Raw genomic sequence first — 22,813 nt, 5'->3', positions numbered from 1 at the left:
TACCGACGAACCAATCAACTTGATCCCACATTAAGATAAAGTACACATTGACAAAATGCGTCGGCACCATTCCGATACATACCACATCTATGTTTTTTGGGTGGAGGACGGGTTTTGGAGCGAAGCCATGTGATCTCACTCGGGAGACATGTGATGGGCAGACTGCAGCGTAGCACCCCCCCTGGGGGCCGGCACATGGCCGGCTAGCTGAACACCAAACGCTCCGGTCATTCCAGCAGCACCCCCCTCCGCCCCCGCCCCCTCACCCGCCACCAGGGGTGCATGCAACGCCGCGTCTCCTCAGTCAGAGGGGGGGATGCTTAGAGGCAAGACAAACACACACACACACACACACACACACACACACAGAGAGTCCGGTAGGACGTTTAGAGGCACGGCCTCTGGGGGGATGGACCCTGCGGGCCGAGCTGACTTAGTTTCAGAACCAGAACCCACTCACTCCGCCCACTCACACAGCCTGAAGGTCTTAACACAACGTCCAAGATGCTCTACCCTCTCTCACTCTCTCTTACACAGTAGGCACACACACATACGCACGCACGCACGCACACACACACACACACACACACACACACACACACGTACGCACGCACACACTCACACACACACACACACACACACACACACACACACACACACACACACACACACACACACACACTCTTAAACCACTCCCCTATTGACCTCCACAGAATTCTCATACTTCAATGTGTAAAACAACAAATAGTGTAACGGAAATGCCTAGAATATTTTCTTACAGCTGAAAATACTACTCAGTACCTCTCTAGGTCGTCGTGTTCTGAGTATTATGGGCAGTGTTTTGCTCATCCAACTACTTCCACCTCCTAGACTTCCAGTGCTTTCTGTGAAGTCTAAACTGAAACTGTTTTATGAAGGATTATAGAGTCAATTTCCAAATTAGAGGTGATAAAAATCAAATAAAAAACAAATCTGCTACCCGCACAACCTGCTTTCTCAATTAATGAGATGAATAATGCACCTGCTTTGTATTGAGCTATATTGAATTTGATTATGATTCTTGGCATCGGAGGGGTTTATTCAGAGGGTTGCTGTTAGTCATGTAATAATAATATGGCCAGGGTGACACAGAGCAGATACACTATAACACAAGCCAGATATTAGACTCTTTATTCTGTTTAGCACTGAGTGAGGAATTCCTGTCCAATTAAAAACAGCAGGGTCTTAGCTGTACGACTCTTTGTTTGAGTTATTTTTCATTTTGGTCTTGGTCTTAAATATGGGAAAGATGCACACAGTATGAATGAGAGACATGGTTTCTGTATACTGCTATGTACTGTATATACATACTTATAGTAGATGAAAAAATCAGACACATGTGAAGTCACATTGTGTTCTATTGTGTTCTACGGCCTAACAAAAAGCCCCAGAGTGTAAACATCACGTCGGAAAAGAGATGGAACGGAGAATGCGACCTGTCTACCCAGCCAACCTCTGGCCATGTGCCTGGCTGAGACGTCTAAATGTTATGACACATGATATGACTGAGCGTACCTGTTCGACATACTCAAGCGGATCTGCTCTGAGGCAATGTGGTTTATCTCTGCGGGGTTCTTCTGTCCCGAAAACCCCCAGCCCTCCTCTCCCTAGGGCTGTTTGGTTCAACCCACCTGTTACAGGCCTAGACTTTATTTCATTTCAAACCTTTATTTATACTCGTAAAGCACTGAGGTTTCTCTCATTTATAGTGTTGACGAGTTCACACAAATACATAAATAACAAAATAACAACAGAACAGATACAATACACAATAATAATAATAATATTAATATTAATAATAATAATAATAATAATAATAATAATAATAATAATAATAATAATAATAATAATAATAATAATAATTGAAAACAGTTACAGGTCGAAGTACAAATCAATGTCAATGTATTTGCATTCCAAATAGAAGGGTTCTTGGCAATGTGTGTAATTGTGTGTGTGTGTGTGTGTGTGTGTGTGTGTGTGTGTGTGTGTGTGTGTGTGTGTGTGTGCGTGCGTGTGTGTGTGTGTGTGGTTCTGATGAATGTCCGTTTAGATGCGAAGTACATACATTCCCAAACTCCAGTATGTCCTTGTAACGGAAGTCATTCAAAAACCTCTCATCTCTAAAACCTTTACAGTTAATCATCATATTGAGACAGGATAACTAAGACAGTGTAACTGCAACCGAAGAGCAGGCAGCATCGTCTGTGTTACTCACTGTAGGAGTGTGGTACACGCCGGGGGGTGGGTGGGGGGTGTTGGAGGGAGTTGCCACTGACAAGAAGCTCCCTTAGCTGGGTGCTCAGTTAAATCTGCAGTCAGATATCCTTAAGTCTGACCTCTTGGATGGGGGTCACTTGCCAGGGGAGTTTTTTCCCCTCTTTTTTATACTTCCTTCTTGGGCAGAAGGCTGGCGTAATAGAAACCAGACATGAGTCAGAATGTGAGGCATTCACAGGAGAGAGACCTCAGTTCCTCAGTGAGTGGGGAGATAGGATATACAAAAGGACTACTTTCCTCTGTCTTTATGTCGGTTGTTTTACTATGTGGGAGTTAAGATGTAGGCTATACGGCCACTTGGCATTAGGATGGACCTTCGATGCCATGCAGGAAACTTTGCTTGGGAGGTCTAGAGACAGCAGAGGAAACTTGAACAAGAGTTTAGGATGGCCGGAGCGTGTGTAACCTCTCCAGGTGGGTTTTGTCAGTTTTATGTTGACATTATCCCAGAACCCTACGATGCCTGCTGAATGATTCTTCTTGGTCATGGAAACTGTATTTCAGCGATTTGTAGGTGAAGTGCTGTAGGATGGACCTTGCTTTAATCTGAAGCAGATTGAGCTAGTTTGAATTTTGAAAGTCATGAACATGAAGAGGTTAAAATAGATGACAGAACAACAACATAATTTAGGAATGAAACATTGACTCTTGAGATTTAAACCAAATGCGTAAAATATGCTTCAAAGCCTAATGTCCATCCTTCAACATAATACTGTCCTGTATCATAGAACCACATTTACATACAGCAGCTCTCTGAGAAACCCGTCCCCTCAATCTATGTAATATATATGTAAATATAAGGACTGTTGTCCATGCTACTTTACATCTGAATACAGTATATTTAAATGCATGTGTACAGTGGGCTACACAATGATGAAAAATTAACAAACACTGGATTCAAAGATTAAATTATGTATCTGATCAATAACTAAAGAAAAATGAAATGAAAGCTAAAAGAAGAGGGTTTTTGTTTGAGTTAAGTGTACCCTCATCTGGTACATTATAAGCATTTCCAACAGACAGTCAAAGCATTAATTGGGGCATGTGTCTTTTGAACACTGCTTTGGTCTTGTCCAATCTTAATTTGTTCAGATAATTTTTTTTTTATTATTAACGAATATGGATGCTAAACTAATTTCCTTTATTTACCCATTATCATTATGGAGACCTACTGTATGCTTTATTGCAGATAATAGCACATCCAACAGTACGAACACATTAGACTTTGCCCCAAAGGCTTTTCTTGCCAAGATTTTATGCATAAGAGGATGTGATTGCTTTATTGCACATCATGAAATATCTTGCATGCAATAGGAATACAATTGTCTGTGAATTTGCAATCCAGCAGCAATAAGACCCTCATTTTCATTATCGACAGAGTAGTTTTATAGGATTGACAGCTTTTAACGCTATCATCTGATAAATTATAAATACAGCTACATCTTTGTCTACAATTCAAAACTTTTCAACGAAACAGGACTGCCAAAGCATGAGAGGAATGCTCATAAGTCTGTCGGTGTGTCTGTGGGGGGGTTGTACAGTAACTCCTAGAACAGGTTTTAGTTGATGACCCCTGCTGTTATGTTGTCCTCGAGCACCTACTAGTAGGTCCATCATAGATGCCATCTGTGCCCATGTGGCAGAGCCCCTGACCGGTGCCCAGGGTCTAGAGGGGAGGCCTCGTGGCAGACCAACAAGCCTCTCCTGTTCACTCAGATGGCAGGGGATGAGATGGCGCGTCCCACGCCAGGGAACAGTGACTCAGTCATGAGATCAACTAACACAGTCTGCTGTGCTCCACGGACGAGGAGAGACACAGCAGCTACGGACCAATCCTTCAAGAGCATGGAGAGACACAGTACATGCACATGCTGAATCTGTCCCTTACATTTGTTTTGTGGCATACCAATGTGCCCTATAATTTCCCTCCCCAAAGTGAATGTCTCGTGATTCAGTTTTTTTTCTTTTTTTTCTTTTTTAAATCTCAGAGGGATAACAGTTACAGTATTTATTTAAATCTCATGAGAGTGATATGGCCTACTGTTCATCCTCTCCACCGGCATTGCTGTAGGATTCGACTGAGGCCCATGTCAACATTTGGAAGAGCCTTTAGGGATATTATGATAAGTATAGCATACAGCAACAACCTTAGTATTTTTGTAGTTCCATTCATACAAATAAATGTAGCACATAGTGCTTTCCTTAAAAAGAGATGGATAAAAATGTAAATTATATAAACACAGTGAGAACAGATTTAAAAGACAAAGTAAAATAATAAAAAATTAAAAGATGTAAAACCAAATTAAAACTATAAAAACAAAGAATACAAATTAACAACACTAAGATATTAAAACAAGTAAAGCTATGTGGTAAAAGCAATGTTCAAAAGATATGTTATAAGATCTTGCTTAAAAGTTACCACGGTCTCAGACATTTTCAGGTCCTGGCAGGGTGTTCCAAAGGCTGGAAATGAACTGAAGGCTGCCTCCCCAGGCCTCTTAGTCCTGGCTCTAGGGACCATGTGAATGCCAGAGGACCTGAGGGAGGGATTAGGTGTATATTTTAAAAGCACCTAAACATGTATTTAGGTGCTTGATTATGTAAGGACTTATAGACTAATAAAATAATCTTAAAATGTATTCTAAAACTGACAGGTAACCAGTGCAGTGACTTTAAAACTGGTGTGATGTGAGCCTTCCTTCTGGGCTCCCTTATATAAGGAGGTCATTGTCCCATTCTTTATATGTGCCTCAAAGCTCAAAGGTCAGAGTCCAGCACGACACCTAAGTTTCTTACCTGGCATTTCGTGTTCAATGACAGTGTTTTTAACTTCACCGATGGTCTCCCTCTTTCATCTTTTTCACCAATGATCAATATTTCAGTTTTGTCCTGGTTTAACTGGAGGATGTTCTGTGACATTCACACATTTATGTCAGCAATACATTCTGTCAAATGGTCAAATGAGCTGTAGTCAAGGGGTGTCACAGAAATGTAGAGCTGGGTGTCATCAGCATAGCTATGGTAACTAATGTTGGTCCTTCTCATGACATCGCGTAGAGGTAGCATGTACAGTCTGAAAAGTTAGGGCCCTATAATTGATCCTTGTGGGAACCCACATGTCATCTCTGTGTTTTTTCAGCTGTGGTCACCAAGGGTGGGGAAAAAATCTTGGTCAGTTACAGTAAATACATTTATCCTCCTTTACCTTGGAGAGGAAACATAATCTCACTCTGCCATCATACAGTTAGATCCTACTTCACACACAGCATCAATTGAAGTGATTCTAGTAAAAGGTTTTGAGCGAAATAAATAGCAGCATAATCAAATGATCACCTTTTGGTACATGCATTGGTTTACGGAAGGATATAAACTATCCAAAAACAATGTCATATCAGGGAAATGCAGGTAGGCATTTGTGTGACGCAAGCTGTGAGGAGTGCTATTTCTGTCATTTTATTTTAAAGAAATAATCTTTAGATAATCTTTATAATATATATATATATATATATATATATATACATTTCGTGGCAGTTTGATTAGCTAAAGTATAAGGAAAATAACCCTTATGAAACAGAAATATATATTGCAATATATTGGAGAATATAATGTAATATATCAAAAAATATATTATCATATATGGGAAACTAGTGGTTATATTTTCCAATATACTGCAATATATGGAAAGTGTCAATTCCTTATGTATTGTTATGTCAATAACAATTATGTCAATATATTATGTATGTATAATATATTATTCTGTATATTTCCTCCATGTATTGTACATACTATAATATATTGACAGTTATTATACAGGGGAATATATTTTCTTTGCATAAGGGAAATATCGAATAGGTCTAATAATTAATAAATCAATGGGGCTAAAGAACCATACAGTTCAGTATTAAGGGTCTGACAGTGATTTGATTCATTTGAAATGGGACCAATGAATCAAGTCCTTCATGGTTGCTTTTAACTAATGGTTCCCTCTGAAGTCTGCCCATGGCCATAGTGAGAAATTAATTGAATTATCTTCACTGTTGATGCCCAGTAAATAATTAAAATATGTCTGGGGTTGTCGCATAAAGCACACTTGGCATGTAATACAGCATATACATGCATGTAAGATCAGTCAACACATTTTCTAACAAACCACCTAATTAAAACATTTTCTGTTTGCAGCTTCTAGTTGAAAAGCCCGTATGAGCAACATGAGCTGGAGCTTTCTGACTCGTCTTCTGGAGGAGATTCACAACCACTCCACCTTCGTAGGGAAAGTGTGGCTGACAGTGCTCATCATCTTCCGCATCGTGCTCACGGCAGTGGGGGGCGAGTCCATCTACTCGGACGAGCAGACCAAGTTCACCTGCAACACCAAGCAGCCCGGCTGCGACAACGTCTGTTACGATGCCTTCGCCCCACTCTCGCACGTCCGTTTCTGGGTCTTCCAGATCATCATGATCTCCACCCCTTCCGTCATGTACCTGGGCTACGCGATCCACAAGATAGCCCGCACCTCAGAGGAGGAGCGGCAGAGGTACCACAGGCAACGTAAGAAGCCACCCAACAGCAGGTGGAGAGAGAGCCACCATCCAGAGGACACGCTCGAGGAGGACGAGGATGACGATGCGGAGCCCATGATCAACAAGGATGCGCCGGAGGGGCAGGAGGCCAAGCCTGAAGGGGCCACCATCCCCTGTCAGGGGCCGCCAAAACATGATGGCCGCCGCCGCATCATGCAACAGGGACTGATGAGGATCTATGTTCTTCAGCTCCTGTCCCGAGCCGTCTTTGAGATTGGCTTCCTGGCAGGCCAGTATCTTCTCTATGGCTTCCGTGTTAACCCCTCGTATGTCTGCAATAAGGTCCCCTGTCCTCACAAGGTAGACTGTTTCATCTCCCGGCCCACAGAGAAAACTATTTTCCTTCTGATAATGTATGTGGTCAGCTGTCTGTGCCTGCTACTCAATGTGTGTGAGATGTTCCACTTGGGCATCGGCACTTTTCGAGATACTCTTCGCCAGAGAAGGAACACAGGCCGGCGGCCCTCATATGGCTACCCATACTCTCGCAACATCCCTGGCTCTCCGCCTGGGTACAACCTTGTCATGAAGTCAGACAAGCCCGACAGAATCCCCAACAGCCTCATGACCCATGAGCAGAACATGGCCAACGTGGCTCAGGAGCAGCAGTGCACCAGCCCAGACGAGAACATCCCCTCAGATCTAGCTGTCCTGCGTCGCCACCTACGGGTGGCACAGGAGCAACTGGACATGGCCTTTCAGACCTACAATACCAAAAACAACCAGCCCACTTCCAGAGCAAGCAGTCCTATGTCTGGGGGAACTATGGCGGAGCAAAACCGGGTCAACACAGTCCAGGAGAAACAAGGAGCAAGACCTAAATCGGCCACAGAGAAAGCTGGGACCATTGTAAAAAACGGAAAGTCGTCTGTATGGATTTAGAGGCAAGAGGATGCAGAGGGCGCCAGAGGAAGACCACGTTAGAATCTCCACCATGTCATATTGAAAGATGAGTGAGATGACAGAGGAAAACAGATCTGTCACACGGCCTGTACAGGTCTGGCCTCATCTGTGTCACCAACATGAACCAGAAAGGCATGTCTGATCAGAATACAAACTAAGCACAGTCTACAGTATGTGACTAGTGTATGTGAAAAAACAACATACACGAACACATCACAAAAAAACTGTATTGTGAATTCTCTTCTTAGTGTCTTTTCTCGTGCTAAAACTTGGGTATAGTTCATATTCAAAATATTGTGCATATTGTATGTTGCTACTGTATGTGAAACTTTTATAATTTTAGCTATTAAGAGAGAATAAACTGTGTGATTTGGTAATGTGTGATGGCTATTTTCACTGATTATTAACATACCCTTGCTCTTGAACTGGATTAATTTGAGACATTTAAACTTAAACTAAATAAGGGTGCTTGTCTTTTAAATTGTGGCCTAGTTAAAATCTATAACAGTGCAATGGAAAGCACTGTACTGCACTATGCTTGAATCCTGATTGTTTGACTAATGGGAAGTGAGATCTCAAATGGAAAGACAAACTGAAAGAAAGAAATTGAAAAATTACGAGATTTGCACTTGCATTTTATATTTTGGTGTGTTTGGTGTGTTATTCTCAGATATTGTGAAAGGAGACATGTATACTGTTGTCTAATTTATTTGCACTGAAGCACAGTATGGTTTTGCTGAAGAATGTGAAGGGCTATTTTGTTTTCGTTTTTAACAGAATTTAAATGTATATCACAGAGAAATAATGCTTTATATAGAGTTTGAATTTTCAGCAATGGACTGGCTTTGGTTGGGACTGGTTTTCCTATAGTCAACCTAGCAGGCCAATCTGTCTCTGGATTGGACAAGTATAGTGGCTGAATGTTGTGTTAGCTTATCAGAAGAGGTAAGAGTGTTCTTGAAATGACACTCATGGGATTTATAATTGTGGCAAATCCTCCAAAAAGGTTTGAAGGGGAAAAGAGGTAAGTCATTGTCTTGAAAACTTGAATTATAAATTCATTTCTGCCACATTGGCCAGATATAATGCATGTTTTTACATTACAGGCCTACTGTACACATACCATAAAGTACAATAGAAATCAATCCTTACATATCCAAGGTAATCATTTCTCTCATGTTCAGGATATCATGTCATTTAATAAGAGTTTATAGTTTAAATGTGTCATGTAGGCCTATTATAATCTCCAAAGTGCCTCAATACAGTTATGATTGTTCCGGTGTGTTATTGATTAAATAAAACTTGACTGAAATTCTGTGTCAAACTTATTCTTAATGATTTTATTTTGAGTACACACACACACGCACGCACGCACGCACGCACACACACACACACACACACAGACAGACACACACACACGCACACACAGAGACACGCACACACACCGGCGTGGGCCGAGTCTGCAAACGAACGGACCCACGTGTCGTATCGTGCGGTGCATTGTGGTAGTTAAAATGGAGTCTTTCAACTCAGATGTCAAATGAGATCTCCAGTCAGCTTGTTGACACACGCCTTTAACGATCGCGAGCTATATTCTCTATACAGTACAGGCTTCTTGTCCGCATACAATGCATAACGTTGGCATTGTTTGTTTCGCCAGGGCTGCAGTAGTTTCAAATGCTGTATTTCGACTGTCCAACCGTTATACCGGACGGTACCGATGGCTGGATAACGTTACAAACACTTGGAACTCAAAAGGGATCAAAAACATCAACAGTCATGCAAGCAGGAGTGGTGCAAGAGAGTATGTTTGTTACAACCTGCAGCACAGGACCTTACTAAAAATTCAAGGGCAAGATACACGACCATATCTTCAGGGAATTGTAACCAATGACATGGAGCTCTTTAAAGAACCCGAACAGAGTGCTATGTATGCGCACATGCTGAACGTTCAAGGAAGGACACTGTTTGACATTATCCTGTACAGGTAGGCTATCAACACTCTATAGCTAGTCAATGTTGAATGCTGCTAAAAAATAAAATCATCTGACTTTGAACTATTGACGCTTCAGTAGCTTGTTTACCCAAGCCTTCCAATGTGGGCGTGTCGGCTTATCTATCTTGTGAGCAACAACAGATAAGCTAGCTACTGTAGCTTCAGTACTCTAACTAGCTATGTTTATTTTTTTTATTTTTAAAACATGTCTAGCTATATAATTATAGCTAGCTAATAGCTAGCTATAATTATATAGCTAGACAGTAGCTATAATGTAAAACAAAAAAATAAATGGAATGTGTTTTGAGATCTGTACTAGAGCTTATTGAACTTATTTTACAGTGAATACAGGACAAGGTGAAGCACATACAGGTACAAGCTTGTAGATGTGTGTTATGATGAAGACTTTACATTTTCTTTAGATTGAAAGACGATGAAGAAGGGTGCGATCTTCTACTTGAGTGCGACAGCGCCGTCAAGGACTCTATTATGAAACATTTAAAGGTGTACAAACTTCGCCGCAAAGTGAACATCAGCCTCTGCCATGAGCTGTCTTTATGGGCAGTGCTTCCTCGGGACAAAGCTGCAGGTCAAGAGAAGCCCAATATCACCACCCCAGAAAAGGCTCTGATATGGGAAGCCGATCCAAGAACTCATGCCATGGGCTGGAGGTTGGTGGCTGACAGTAAAGTTGACCCTTTGGACATCATTCCATCGAGTCAGCAGGGTGTCATAGACTACTACCACAGACATCGCTATGCAATAGGTAGGGGCTGAGAAAATACTATCCATTTTCACTGTGGTTCATATCACGGCACGTCATCAATCAGGAAGTCGGCCATGTTGGAGGTAATGAATGTAGATAGATAGCTAGATCGATATTGATCTATTTACATTCAGTACCTCCAACATGGCTGAATTCCTGATTGATGACGGGCTGTGAAAACACTCTACATAACCATGTTCCTTTATTAATCAACATAATTGCTGGCATTGCTGTCCTAGGACTTCCAGAAGGGGTAAAGGACCTACCTCCGGGGGTGGCGCTGCCATTGGAATCCAACCTGGTGTACATGCAAGGCATCAGCTTCAGTAAGGGATGTTACATTGGCCAGGAGCTGACTGCCAGGACCCATTACACCGGGGTGGTGAGGAAGCGGCTCATGCCTGTGCGTCTCTCGGCTCCGGCCGAAGGCGCGGAGGGAGCAGCACTACAGACACATTCTGGCAAACCAGCTGGGAAGCACAGGGCGGGGGTTGGAGAGCTGGGCATCAGCCTAATCCGCCTGGCTCATGCGAAAGAGACACTAACACTCAAGTCCTCTGAGGACACTTCTGTAACTCTAGAGGCCTCTGTGCCTGACTGGTGGCCCGGTCACTCTAAAACCACATGAAGACAGATGCCAAAAATGTCAAACAGATAATCTTAAAGTCATATGTAATGGATAGGGTCCATAGCACTGTTTGTTACCATTTTTATTCCCAACTACAGCTACAGTATGTTGTGCCACACTAAGCCTGAACCATCATGCTTGCTTCGCTTGCAGTGATTAACTGAAGCCAGGTTTAAACATCTGTTCACCTTTTGCACACCATGATTTGATCACCATGGTTGAGTTACTTCATACGTCTCTGCTGTAATAAAAATATGTAAAACCATGTATGATACATTTATGGTCGTTGTTTATCACAAAGGATATATTAGACTCCATATACATGGCAAACAATTGGCATGGATTGTAGGCTATATACACTGTACCTGTATGAACAACTTCACTACATACAAAAATTCATGAACTTATTACCCATATTTTATTCAAGACCACATCAGTTTTTGTTTTTTTTTACCTCGCAAACCAAAGCACAGTGAACTGAAATTTGACCAAAATTAAAAGGAAAGACCTAGTAGACTATTCCTGGTAAGGGAGATGCTGCCCTCTTGTGGAGTGAATAGTCTCTCGAATTTGCTGCAGTAGGCTCTCAGGTTGTGAGCTGAGGTTTGAGTGGTCAAGTCTCTTGAAGTCCTCATTGCAGAGCATGCACTCCAGAATATGAGCCACCCTCTGCAAGTCAAAGGCAGCGTGGTGAGGGCCCAAGGTGGTAAGGGTCTCTGAAAGGTGCCGAGGGTAATTGTTGGAGGAGTTGCCTGGGCAGGAGCTCAGGAAGGACAAGCGGTTGTCTGCAATGACCTTCAGGAAGGAGGCAAACTCTCCATAATCAATACCAGAGCAAGACTTCATGATGACCTGGAAACAAATGGACAAAGTTAAATGTTTTACACAAGTCAATCTCTAAATGCTTCACTCAACTAGAGAGTGAGGACTTCTATTCAGATTCCATCGCTTATAGTAGGTGGAAACAATTTGAGAATCAACCCAAAAGATTAAACTATTATGTGCAGAGTGTGTGTTGTATATTGTTGTGTATTGTATTGTTTTGTGCGTTGTGTTTTGTCTTGTGGATATCTGCACATCGCATGGTTTGAAATAAACTACAAAAAAAAAAAAAAAAAAAAACGGCATTTCAGAACCAATCCAAAGTCTTTAGGGCGTAGCTTTGTTCAGGTTTGAACCAGTCCAAATCAGTGGGCGTATTCTTGTTACAGGCTGTTCTCGCCGGCATTCTAGAACTATTTCAACATAGAAAACCACAGACCGTTCAGAAGGCAGAGATCCCGAATGTCTGGTATTGTGAGACTAGAGCAGCATAAGCAATATGAGTTATGCGTTTCATATGTTGTACCTGGCAGTGCTGATGCCATGAGTCCATGGTGCTCCTCCATTCTTCTATCTCCCTCTGGACAGCAGAAAGCTCACTCTGAAGGAACTGCCACATGATGTCCACATTGCATCCATTCAGCCAGTTGTGATTGACAGAGATGGTGTCCTCCTGTATGATTTGGAGAGGATTCTTTGATGTAATTCAACAGTAAACATTACAATAGCAATGAATCAGTTAAGGACCATATTATGATTTGTTACAGCCAACATCTTGATTGAGTTAACAGATTATATATATTTTTTTTCATCACATCAGTTCTTACCAAATTGTAAACTTGATGGTGCCAACCACTAGGCACAAATATGATTTCCCCAGCCTCCTGAATGATCTCGAGGGGTTTACAAGCCTGATCGGAGTGTGGAAACTGCCCTTTGTCTTGAAGCTCGGGTGCAGTGACGTCATAGGCTAGATTGCCATGGCTGTCTCTTAGAAACTCCTCTTGGCCCGGGGGATAGAGGAGCCATTTTTTCCTGCCGCAAATGTTGGCTGACCAGCTATAGGAGCGGAACACATCAGCGTGGAATGGGGTCCTGTTAACGATAGAATTATGTACATGATTTTGAGGGAGAGAGGCTTGATCCTACAGTATATGAACCCCTCCATATACTTGCGGAGATTTGAGAGGATATGACTAGTGTTAAGGGCTCGGAAAAGGACAGGGGAAGGTATAGCTTTCTAGAGATAATTCATTTTAGGATATGCTGTAAAGTAGATTGTACTGTACAATACCATGAGCCTTTAGGTCCCATGTAGACAAAACGATAGTCGTCAACCTCCATTGTATCCCAATATTCATTGAGCCAATCAGAGGAGAAGAACACTGGGGTAGTGTACGCATTGTGCTCAGGAAAAGCCCTGTGACAAACAAATCAGAGAACTTTAACCAAACAGTCAGTAGTTCACGGTACAGTACAATATGTCCACAAAAGGCTAAAAGAAACAGATATAATTCATTACCTTGACACATGCCAGTCTTTCAGATAGAGACATCCTTTTGGTGATGAGTGACCATTTTGGATGTATTCTTTCCAGTAGTGTATATATTCTTTGAAAGGCATAATTTGTTTGGGGTTTGCATTGTATTCTTTTGCATTGCAGTTTGCAACAGGAACTGGAGTCTCATCTGCAAAAAAAGGACAAGAGCAATCCTTCAATTAGCAATAATGCAGCACTACTGACATAAGCATGCATACAGATTATACTTAGGCCTACCAAATTCTTGCAGCAGTTTCTGGAAATTGGGTTTTCCATCTTCAGTAACCCATTGCTTCCTACATTTCCAGTCCTCAGTAAATCTCCTCGAGAACATACAGGGGTGGTTGGGGAGCAAGTACTTTTTAAAGAATTTAGAATAGCTTATCTCCTTTTCGATATAATCAACAAAGTGCGATGACCAAAATTGTTCATATGATTGCCTTGGTATTTTGACAAGGCTGCAGCAGTTATGATAGCATTCCCTGTCCATTGTAAATAACTGTTATGACTGACAGCTAGACGATGTACAGTAGCAGGCAAACTAATTAACTACATAATGACAAGATGTGAGCACATCATTCACCGCCGTTACGTGTAGCATGCTACATTTGCAAAGTAAAGACAATTTAAAAATTGCAGACTCGAAGGCTGCGACGACAGGAGAAAGCCTTGGCAGGGGGAAGAAATTAAATGGTGCACATAATGATTGCGCATCATATTTCATAGTCTGTGCTGAAATTTGTTGTGTCTTTTTATTCCAATAGGCTTTTAAAATGTATTGTTTTGAGCAAATACAAAGCATTGAATTATCGAATGATACAATAATGTTAAGATAGACATCAGTTCTTCTAGCTGACCCTAGACGGACTGTAAATATGACTGTACCGCATCGATGTCACGTGATTCACAGTTCTGAAATAAACAAATCCGCCAGTGTTCGAGTTAACCAGCTTATCTTGCCCATGGCACAGATAGCTAGCTAAGCTATTCATTTTGACAACTCACAACGGAACTGGATTGATTGGTAGAAGTGTAAGGCATTTGTGTTAACGTGGCAGGTTAGCGAAATCAGAATAAAAACGCTTGTTTATAAGATAGCTAGATAGCATCGCATGCTTGCTAGCAAAACACTTGACTGCACCCTTGAAGCTAGCTAACGTTAACTGATCATTTAATAATCATAACGAGACACTTGGTGGTGATTGCAAAAGCCTTTATATTAATACAGTGCAGCATCAGCCTGGATCCGTTTCAAATAGTGCAGCTAACTATTGGGTCAAGAGACTAACTTTATATGATTCAACATTATGATATATATTATGTGTGCCTCTCTCTCTCTCTCTCTCTCTCTCTCTCTCTCTCTCTCAGGGGAACAAAGATAAGATGAGCCGTGACATTGCCATCCACAGCTGGCCAGGGTCCTACTACATCAACAGCGAGAAGCGCTGGGAGAATGGCACTCTGTCCCTCACCCGAACCATGCTGCGATTCTCCTCCGACCAGAGCAAGGAAAGCCTGGTCAGCTTTCGCCTCTCCCTGATCATGGAGATCAAGATGGAGGCCTCCAGCTTCATCTTCAGCACTCTCACTGTGCTGGAGCAGGGCAATGTGAAACACTGGTTCGGCTCACTCCGCCCCAACAGGGTGGTGGTGTTCAATGTCCTGGAGCATTTCTGGAGAGAGCGCTTGCTGTCTCCTACCTCCGAGGTCCAGGGGGCTGAGGCTCAGCGCACTAAAGGCAGAGAGCTGATCGGCCTGGTGATGGGTGCCCAGAGGAGACTGGAGGACACTGGGACAGTCCTCCACAACCAGGGAGAGCAGTTTGAAAACATGATGGAGGGGCTGGACAAGATCGACTCGGATTTGGGCGTGGCTGACAAGTAATGCTCATTATCAATCATGTCTTTCCTGTCAATCCTGTATTTTAGCACACTGAGCACAAACAGACCGACACATTTCAGCTAGGCCGTTCTCATGGTGCATTCAGAGCTTGTTGTTCTGATACCGGGAGCATTTCCCCAGTAGACTGGGTCGTTTAGGCATATGTGAACACAGCAATCGCTCGCGGCTCCGGAACAAATCAAGCGGGCTGAGACCACCTAGAGAGGGTGGTCTAGAGAGGGTGGTCTCAGCCCGCTTGCAATCGCCCTGCGGGATGATTCGTTTGCAGTGAGAACGCACATTACCCACAAACCAACACAACTCATTGTGTACACTGCACTGTCTGCAAAGTCTACAAACTGTTCAGCGAGCGCATGAAGGAAATGGGCTTTCAATGTTCTGTTGAGCAGTGCATCTTCTCCTCATCATATGCAATGCAATAGCACATTGTTCTCTAGACTACTCAAACTACATATACTGTACATGGAACGAACATATGAACCAGAGAAGACCAATCAACGCAATTACTGTATACACTCATGCCGCTGATGGTCCATTTTCGATTACGGGTTGATCACCGGTGTCAGCGAAGAAAGGATTTCCAGAAATCCAAACTTCCCGCAAAATTTGAACCAATCACAAAACTGTTTACAAGCGCATGGTGTTGAAGGCGTATCGAGAACCAGAGCAGACCTGGAGATCGTTTGCTCTGACTGTCCATATTGCTGTGTGAACACGAATCGAGCTAAGGTCGGAGTGCAACATTGTGACATTATTCTCTGAATCTGAACAAATTCAGGTTTGAAAGTGGCCTCAGAAACTGTATTTTTTTTCTTTCCACACAGTGATGGTATACTGTAATAGCCCCCCCCCCCCAAAAAAAAATTCTTTAAAAAAATGTTTAAATAAAATTTGTAATTACCATTATTAATAACCCTGTTTTATAACCGCTGTCTCACCTGCAACCTGTCACACAGGCTACTGTCGGAGCTGGAGTCTCCTTCCTGGTGGCCCTTTGGTAAACTACCCTGGAGGGCCCATCAGGAGGCCAAAGCTGAGCACGCTGCCAGAGCTGCCGGTGCTACCGCTGCTGGGAAGGGAGCCGGGCGGCAGAAGGTCATCACCAGCATCCCGGCTGTGGTGTCCAAAGGGGGGGACGTGCACCTGAAGCCTGGCTGCCTGATGGTGCTGGTGTCCTCGCTGGAGGTGCGCGACACCAACGGCCAGCTCCTGCACCGCTTCGAGAGGGACGAGGTGGACGACGTCCGGGTGCACAACCCTTACGAGGTCACTGTCCGGCAGCGTTTCATCGGGAAGCCTGACATATGCTACCGGCTCCTGTCGGCCAAGATGCCAGAGGCCCTGTCGGTCCTCGAGATGCAGTATAAAAAGAAGGTGGAGTTCACCAGTGAATACTCTGCCTTCAGGACGACCCCCGCCACCACCCCATGTGACTATGAGGGTCAGGGTTCAATATGGAGCGAGGGTAGGCGTCATAGATTTAACTCTTAGGTCACTGTAAGACGTTACACTGATACTTGGTCTATGAGCCTTGTTGCATGTTGTCAGTTTGACCACCAAGTGGCAGCAAAGGTCTATGTTTTTAGCATTGCTTATTGCATATGATATACAGTAGCATCTTGTAACTTTTAACAATACATTGGTTATTGCTCAGTACACAATAAAAACAACAACAAGTGTACCGTAGCACATTTGATGCCGTTTATGTAGCTTGCCTAGATTTATCAAATTGTATACGTGATGAAGGCTATGTGACCATTGCGGTATGTTCATGATAATACTGGGTCTTGATTTGAATAGCCTTTGTGATACACCATTTGAATAGACTTAGCTTCATGCTCTCGCAGTGCTTTGGCTCCCCATGCAAGCTTTCCTCCAGTGTGTGTGTTCTCTGCCCCGGGGTCCAGGCTCGCTGCAGCACTGCCAGGAGACAGAGGTGCCCGTGGAGGTGCCTGCAGGGGAGCTGTCCCAGGTGCAGGTCCAAGTCCTGCAGCCAGCTGTCACCCAGGCAGAGGCCCAGGAGCTCCGGCAGGTTAGGGAGTTCACCGGCTCCTTCTCCTCCCTTCCTCCTCTTCCTCCTTCTCCATCCCCCCCCCCCCTCTCTCCTCCACAGCACTGAATCACCTAATGCCACTGTGACAAAACGAGGATTATTTTCTCTCCTTTAAATACACTGTGTTTATACCTTTAGTTACCTGCTTTGTATATAGAAGAACACATGGCTTGATGGATGAACATTTCACTGTGTGGAAAACTGTTGTTGTTACAAGTTTGGAAGAACAAGCATAACTTGTTCAGCCATGAAATGGAGGGAGGATAAGTGCTATTTTCATTCCAAACCGATATTCAGAGTAATGATTTTTATTTTTCATGCGTTATGTTATAAATGTTAGTCGGTGAGACCACAAACCAAAGTCCCATCGGGTTAAGAGACAGAGAGAGACATGACCAGTTATTTGGTCAGACATATTTGGTCAGACTGTATAAAGTCTTTCCATCCAAAGCCTCGTAACATTGAGCGGGGTTTGCTGAACGGTCTATGGTTTCAAGACATAAACAGTGACGTGACGCAAATGCAGTCAATTATCTCTCATTTAACAGGTTATCGTTTGCACGAAAGGGTGAAAGGTGTGTTAAACATCCACAAAACACACTATTGTGTTTGTGTACAATATGTACAGTACAGCCCTACGTAATTGGTTGGCAAACCATTACAAGTATGTAATCTGCAGACTGATTAGCTGGTGAAGATAGGGTGGCTCCTACTTGGACCCACAATGCCTAGGCTCGTACTTCAGCAGGTTTGTACCATACTGTATGTTTAGTAAGGCTTCAATGAGGCTTTTGTGGGCTGTAAGTTTGTTAGGTACAACTAGTTAATCATTATTTACCACTTCAGAACAATCTCCATATAATTTGATGGAATTCTCTTATCTTTCTGTTGTTATAATCATTTTTCAAACAAATCTATCATGGCTGTGACATTTTGGTCAATTACGTGATTGGCCTGTGTATTGTCTCTATCAATGGCATGTCTATGCTGATAAGTTATAATAGTAACTTATCAGCAGATCAAAGGCTCCAATTTTGGCTAAATGGCACTCTTTTTGACGCACCCCACTCAGAGTAATTAATTCCTCAGTCATTAATGCCTACCTAGTGAGTCCACTTCAGTCACTCTCAGCCTTATTTCATTGCCAATGCCTACAGTATAGCAAATAGGCCCTTTTGTCAAAAATATGGAATTTCCGATTAGAGAATTGTTTTTGTTGAAGTTATACCTGTATATTCTCTGTCCTCCAAAAGCGACATAGATGTAGTAGAACATCTCTAACGTCAGTTATTTATAGTAGTCAGTTATAAATTTTTAAAAAGTGCTGTTCTGGTACCCAAATCCCGTTATGAAGTGTGCTCCTCCTAACCTAAAGCACCGCTAATGCATGTTGTGGACTGTTCTAGTGACCCTGTCTAGGCCTGTTCATCTCAAACCTACAAGAGGGAATCATCCACCATAAGTGAACGCAGTTGTCATTTGGTGTGCGTTGAAATACTATCTGTTTGCTCACGGCTGTCTGGGCCAGTTCCTGTACTCTGTTGCTGTGTCCACGTTTACTGGTCGGTGAACACTGACATAATGTCAGTGTGGGTGTGTGTGAGCATGTGTAGGATAACATAATATTAGTTTAGAGACCATGGTGGTGGGGTTTGGAGTGAGTGTTTATTAGGTTTTGCTTGGCACATCATGGTTTATTTAAGTTGTTCCATTGACCATAACATACACAGTTGTTGGAGCATGGAGATGGAGTTGCAGAATTCCCTGAGCACATGGAAAGTTGAAATAACAAATGTCATTGACTGCATGCTATCGATGACCTCAGGAGACAAGCAGGGACCTCTCTTGACCATGTGCGTTGTGTCATGTAGCCTACTTGTCACATGTGGGCTATGATTGTGTCATAAGCAGACTGCTTTGTTATTTCACATCCATTCTCATCCAGTCTAAACATGTCCTGCTAGTCTCCTCCATTCTTTTCTAGCAGCCACCTTCCCACCTGCTCACTCAGCCCTCTTCACTTCTCTTTCGGTAGTCTACGGTATGTACTGTATACTACTGTAATACACTGGAGCTCCTTGCTCTAATACGTGTGTGTGCGCGTGTGTGTGTGTGTGTGCGCGTACAGATGCTGATGCAGCTGAAGAACCTGGCCCTAGAGGCCGAGACGGAGTTGGAGCGGCAGGACGAGGCCCTGGACGTCCTGACCAGCTCCACGGACCGGGCCACCATGCACATCGACAAGCACACCTGCCGTATGAAGAAGCTGCTCTAGCCAGCCGCACCCCGGACCAGACCGGCCCCGCTCACTGACAAGAGATGGACAGTAAGTCAGCTCGTCGCAAGTGGCCATATTGGGGTCCGGCGGTAGAAAAGGAAATGGTTTATTTTGTCACTTGAAGCGACCAGGTTGAAACACTTGTCGGCGCACCCCTATTGTGATTGTGTCAGCACTTTGAGATCGCCTGACAATTAAAAGTGCTTTAGAAATGTATTTATTATTATTATCCACTGCTTATCTCAAACCAGTAGTTACCTCCACGTCCACTAGATGGCGTTTACGCCAAGAAACGGGCTCATTCATTCCCTGTGTGCCCCATGCACAATGCATGCTTCATTAGCTCCAAAGGGACCTTGGAAACATAATACCACAAGTGTCTGGTGTTTCACTTCCATCTCCCGCCTATGATGAATTGTCACTAATATGTCACTAATACGCTAATATGTGTGTTTTATTTTTCTTCAGTTGCAGCTTTCAAGCATCCCCATGTCTCCCTGCACACAGTCTGCTTTCTCAAGCTCCAAGTGTTGCATGTCTCCATATTGCTGGTGAGTCATACCTGAATGTGCTGCTTTATAACCAGTGCTTAAGTTATACTGTAGGTACCCTGAAGATCAGAGTAGAAATAAACAACTGTATTACTGTTTTACTGTGACATGCAGTGCAAGCAGGCAGCAGCTCACACTACATCATATCCCTAACTTCGACCATGTTATATAAGTCTGTATAATCTTATCTGTATATAAATGACTTGCACATTTCTGTTGTAATTATGTAGTTCTATTATTGTGAATTTGTGATTAACGTGTATTTATTCAGGCCTGAAATAAAATCAGACATGTTTTTGTCCTGTTGTGTCATAGGCCTACCTCATTAGAACATGTGAAAGATTGTGAGTTGTTGGCTTGGCCTTGGTGAATAAAAGGCACTGGTTTTCTTTCTGTTGTAGCATTAATATGGAGAACAGCATCGTAATGACCAGAACGCAAGGCAAGGCAGGCGGGCAACACCCATTATAACGAGGCTCACATGTGACAAATTGGCACGGGGAACGTCAAAACACTGGCAAACATGGAAGTGGAAGTTATTTAGTGTTTTGAGTGCTGCGAGTCCCCCCGAATTGGGAGCGGGTCTCTTTTGTAAACAGGCTTGTTATTATAACATCCTGTTGGCACCAAGGTTTTGGCATCTGCTCGCCACCCCGGAGGAGCAAGCGAGACCACCGGGAGCCAAGAGCACAGATTCATTTGATTTGGCAGCCAACAGGCCGCTCTCAATTATAACTGGAGGAACAAGTCTTGTTAAAGTGATTTAATAGAAGACCAATAGCTTCCCAAATACTTCCATTCGAGTCATTAGCTTCTTATCACTTCTGTTGATCATGATCTTCTGATTTGAGCTAATATAGATTGAGGGTCTGTCATAGGCTACCTGACATAGAAAGTGTTGCCAAAAATATGGCGACGGCCCAAATACTTCAGTCTTGATCAAAATGTGTTTTCACTGAGGCCCGTTTATTTTTGTTGATTTCAGTGATAAACATTCGGATTTTGGAAGTTCCGAACTCCAGAAGCATACCACATGGTTATGTGAATTCCAACCCCTTAAAAAAAAAAAAAGGCCAGGGAAACTGAGCACACACTGGGGTTTGGTTTTTTCGAAGCAGCCTCGCAATAGGAGGAAGCGGTGGCGGTCTTGTCTGACCACAGATACACGGGATCCGGCTTTGCCTTCCTAGCGGACGGTATGGAGAGACACCAGGGACTCTGCTGGCCTCGACTTCCAACTCTGTTTACGTGCCTCAGTCCTGCGGCGGGGTTCCCGTACGATGAGCGAGCGTGTCTCTTGATGGCCGATCAATCAAGCGCGCTGGGAAAAGAGCTGCAGGGACTTTGTGGGACGCCGTGCAGGCACATGTGGGTTGCTCTGCTCTCCAAAATAAGGAGACTTGATTATGATTCAAAGTTGGAGTTGTCGTTTCCCCTCTGAGGTGAATGGTGTTGGTTTGTTTTTCCCCTTCAGGGAAAAACATCAATTTGAATTCGGAGGCGTTTGACATCTCGTAGGGGATAACGTCCGACTTAATAGTACACACATGGACCCCTAATGTGTATCTGGTTGATGAACTGCTTTGCCTATCGGCAGTTGTCCAAATATTGATGCACCGATGTTGTTCATTTTAGATTGATTAACACGCGAGGACGTGTTCATCAGGTTTTCATCTCGGAGCACTATTAGAGCATGTCTGACTGTAATGGCTGGTCTCTTGACTCATGTTCTGGCTGGCGGCTGACTGGCGCAGGTGTTGCTGCGTTCCCCTTTGCCGAGGGAGGCTCCAGTTTCAGGAAATCAGGCTTGTTGGTTAATGTTAGAACTGGGAGAAAAGGTTCCTGGACGATGGTTGAGTCCAACCGGGGTGGAGGTGTGTGTGTGTGTGTGTGTGTGTGTGTGTGTGTGTGTGTGTGTGTGGGGGGGGGGGGGGGGGGGGGGTCTACTCTCCATACAGGACAGATATGACACACTGCTTCCTGTGAGTGGTGGTGATACTGTAGGTTGTACACGTTGGACCACTGACTGGATTGATGATTATCTGTCCGCTGATATTCTCATAGACAGGACTACACGGCGTGTTTTGTTCCTACCAGATCCTGAGAGACAAAGTGATATCATCTGCTCGTGTTCTCGTTCCTGTTATTGTTATCGTTTCTTTCATCTCCGAGGTACTCGTTGGATTTGTGTTTCACTTAAATCAAAGAGCAAGTCGTCTCATCTCTGCTAGTGTTAGTCGGCCGGGCCAAAGTAAGCACGGCCTGTTATCTCTCATGCTCAGAGGCTGAGTGTCTGAGCACAGAGAGGCCGAGGTGGCAGCATTACAACATGTCCCATGGTTGAAAACAGAATCAATAGAGGGCGGCAGTGAGTTGCTTTTTGAGGTGATGTTTAGTGTCATTAATTAATAGACTATTAGTCCTGACGTGAAGGCATCCAACCCACTGTATATGAGGTCATTACAACAAAGTTGGGAT

At 43.4% G+C, this 22,813-nt stretch overlaps 4 protein-coding genes across 5 annotated transcripts; 3 read left to right on the top strand and 1 right to left on the bottom strand.

Moving 5' to 3' along the window:
• Window positions 1–6,515: 6,515 nt before the first annotated feature.
• On the top strand, window positions 6,516–7,778 carry gjc2 (gap junction protein gamma 2; the record flags this gene model as incomplete). The annotated part of the gene is made up of 1 exon (XM_084457799.1): window positions 6,516–7,778. The coding sequence occupies one exon, from the start codon at window positions 6,516–6,518 to the stop codon at window positions 7,776–7,778; it is 1,263 nt and encodes a 420-aa protein (XP_084313925.1).
• Window positions 7,779–9,425: 1,647 nt separating this feature from the next.
• iba57 (iron-sulfur cluster assembly factor IBA57) lies at window positions 9,426–11,308 on the top strand. Its single transcript, XM_084458405.1, has 3 exons — window positions 9,426–9,786; window positions 10,218–10,561; window positions 10,801–11,308. Exons 1-3 carry the CDS (start codon window positions 9,428–9,430, stop codon window positions 11,187–11,189), a joined length of 1,092 nt encoding a protein of 363 aa, XP_084314531.1. The 5' UTR covers window positions 9,426–9,427; the 3' UTR covers window positions 11,190–11,308.
• Window positions 11,309–11,436: 128 nt separating this feature from the next.
• jmjd4 (jumonji domain containing 4) lies at window positions 11,437–14,215 on the bottom strand. Of its 2 annotated transcripts, none has more exons than XM_084458404.1 (6): window positions 13,789–14,215; window positions 13,534–13,699; window positions 13,306–13,431; window positions 12,839–13,106; window positions 12,538–12,684; window positions 11,437–11,984 (listed from the first exon to the last, which is right to left on the bottom strand). In XM_084458404.1, exons 1-6 carry the CDS (start codon window positions 14,039–14,041, stop codon window positions 11,706–11,708), a joined length of 1,239 nt encoding a protein of 412 aa, XP_084314530.1. In that variant the 5' UTR covers window positions 14,042–14,215; the 3' UTR covers window positions 11,437–11,705. The 2 variants fall into 2 exon arrangements, with proteins under 2 accessions (XP_084314530.1, XP_084314529.1); XM_084458403.1 differs by having other exon boundaries at window positions 11,438–12,041.
• A 251-nt stretch (window positions 14,216–14,466) lies between these two features.
• snap47 (synaptosome associated protein 47) lies at window positions 14,467–20,603 on the top strand. The gene is made up of 6 exons (XM_084458441.1): window positions 14,467–14,583; window positions 14,920–15,431; window positions 16,410–16,918; window positions 17,361–17,485; window positions 19,635–19,832; window positions 20,253–20,603. The coding sequence occupies exons 2-5, from the start codon at window positions 14,935–14,937 to the stop codon at window positions 19,779–19,781; spliced, it is 1,278 nt and encodes a 425-aa protein (XP_084314567.1). The 5' UTR covers window positions 14,467–14,583; window positions 14,920–14,934; the 3' UTR covers window positions 19,782–19,832; window positions 20,253–20,603.
• The last annotated feature ends 2,210 nt before the right edge of the window (window positions 20,604–22,813 follow it).

Source organism: Borostomias antarcticus, assembly GCF_949987555.1.
Source record: "Borostomias antarcticus genome assembly, chromosome: 24".
Lineage (NCBI taxonomy): Eukaryota > Metazoa > Chordata > Actinopteri > Stomiiformes > Stomiidae > Borostomias > Borostomias antarcticus.
The sequence above is the reverse complement of the archived record's forward strand: the minus strand, read 5'-3'. Positions and strand labels throughout refer to the sequence as shown.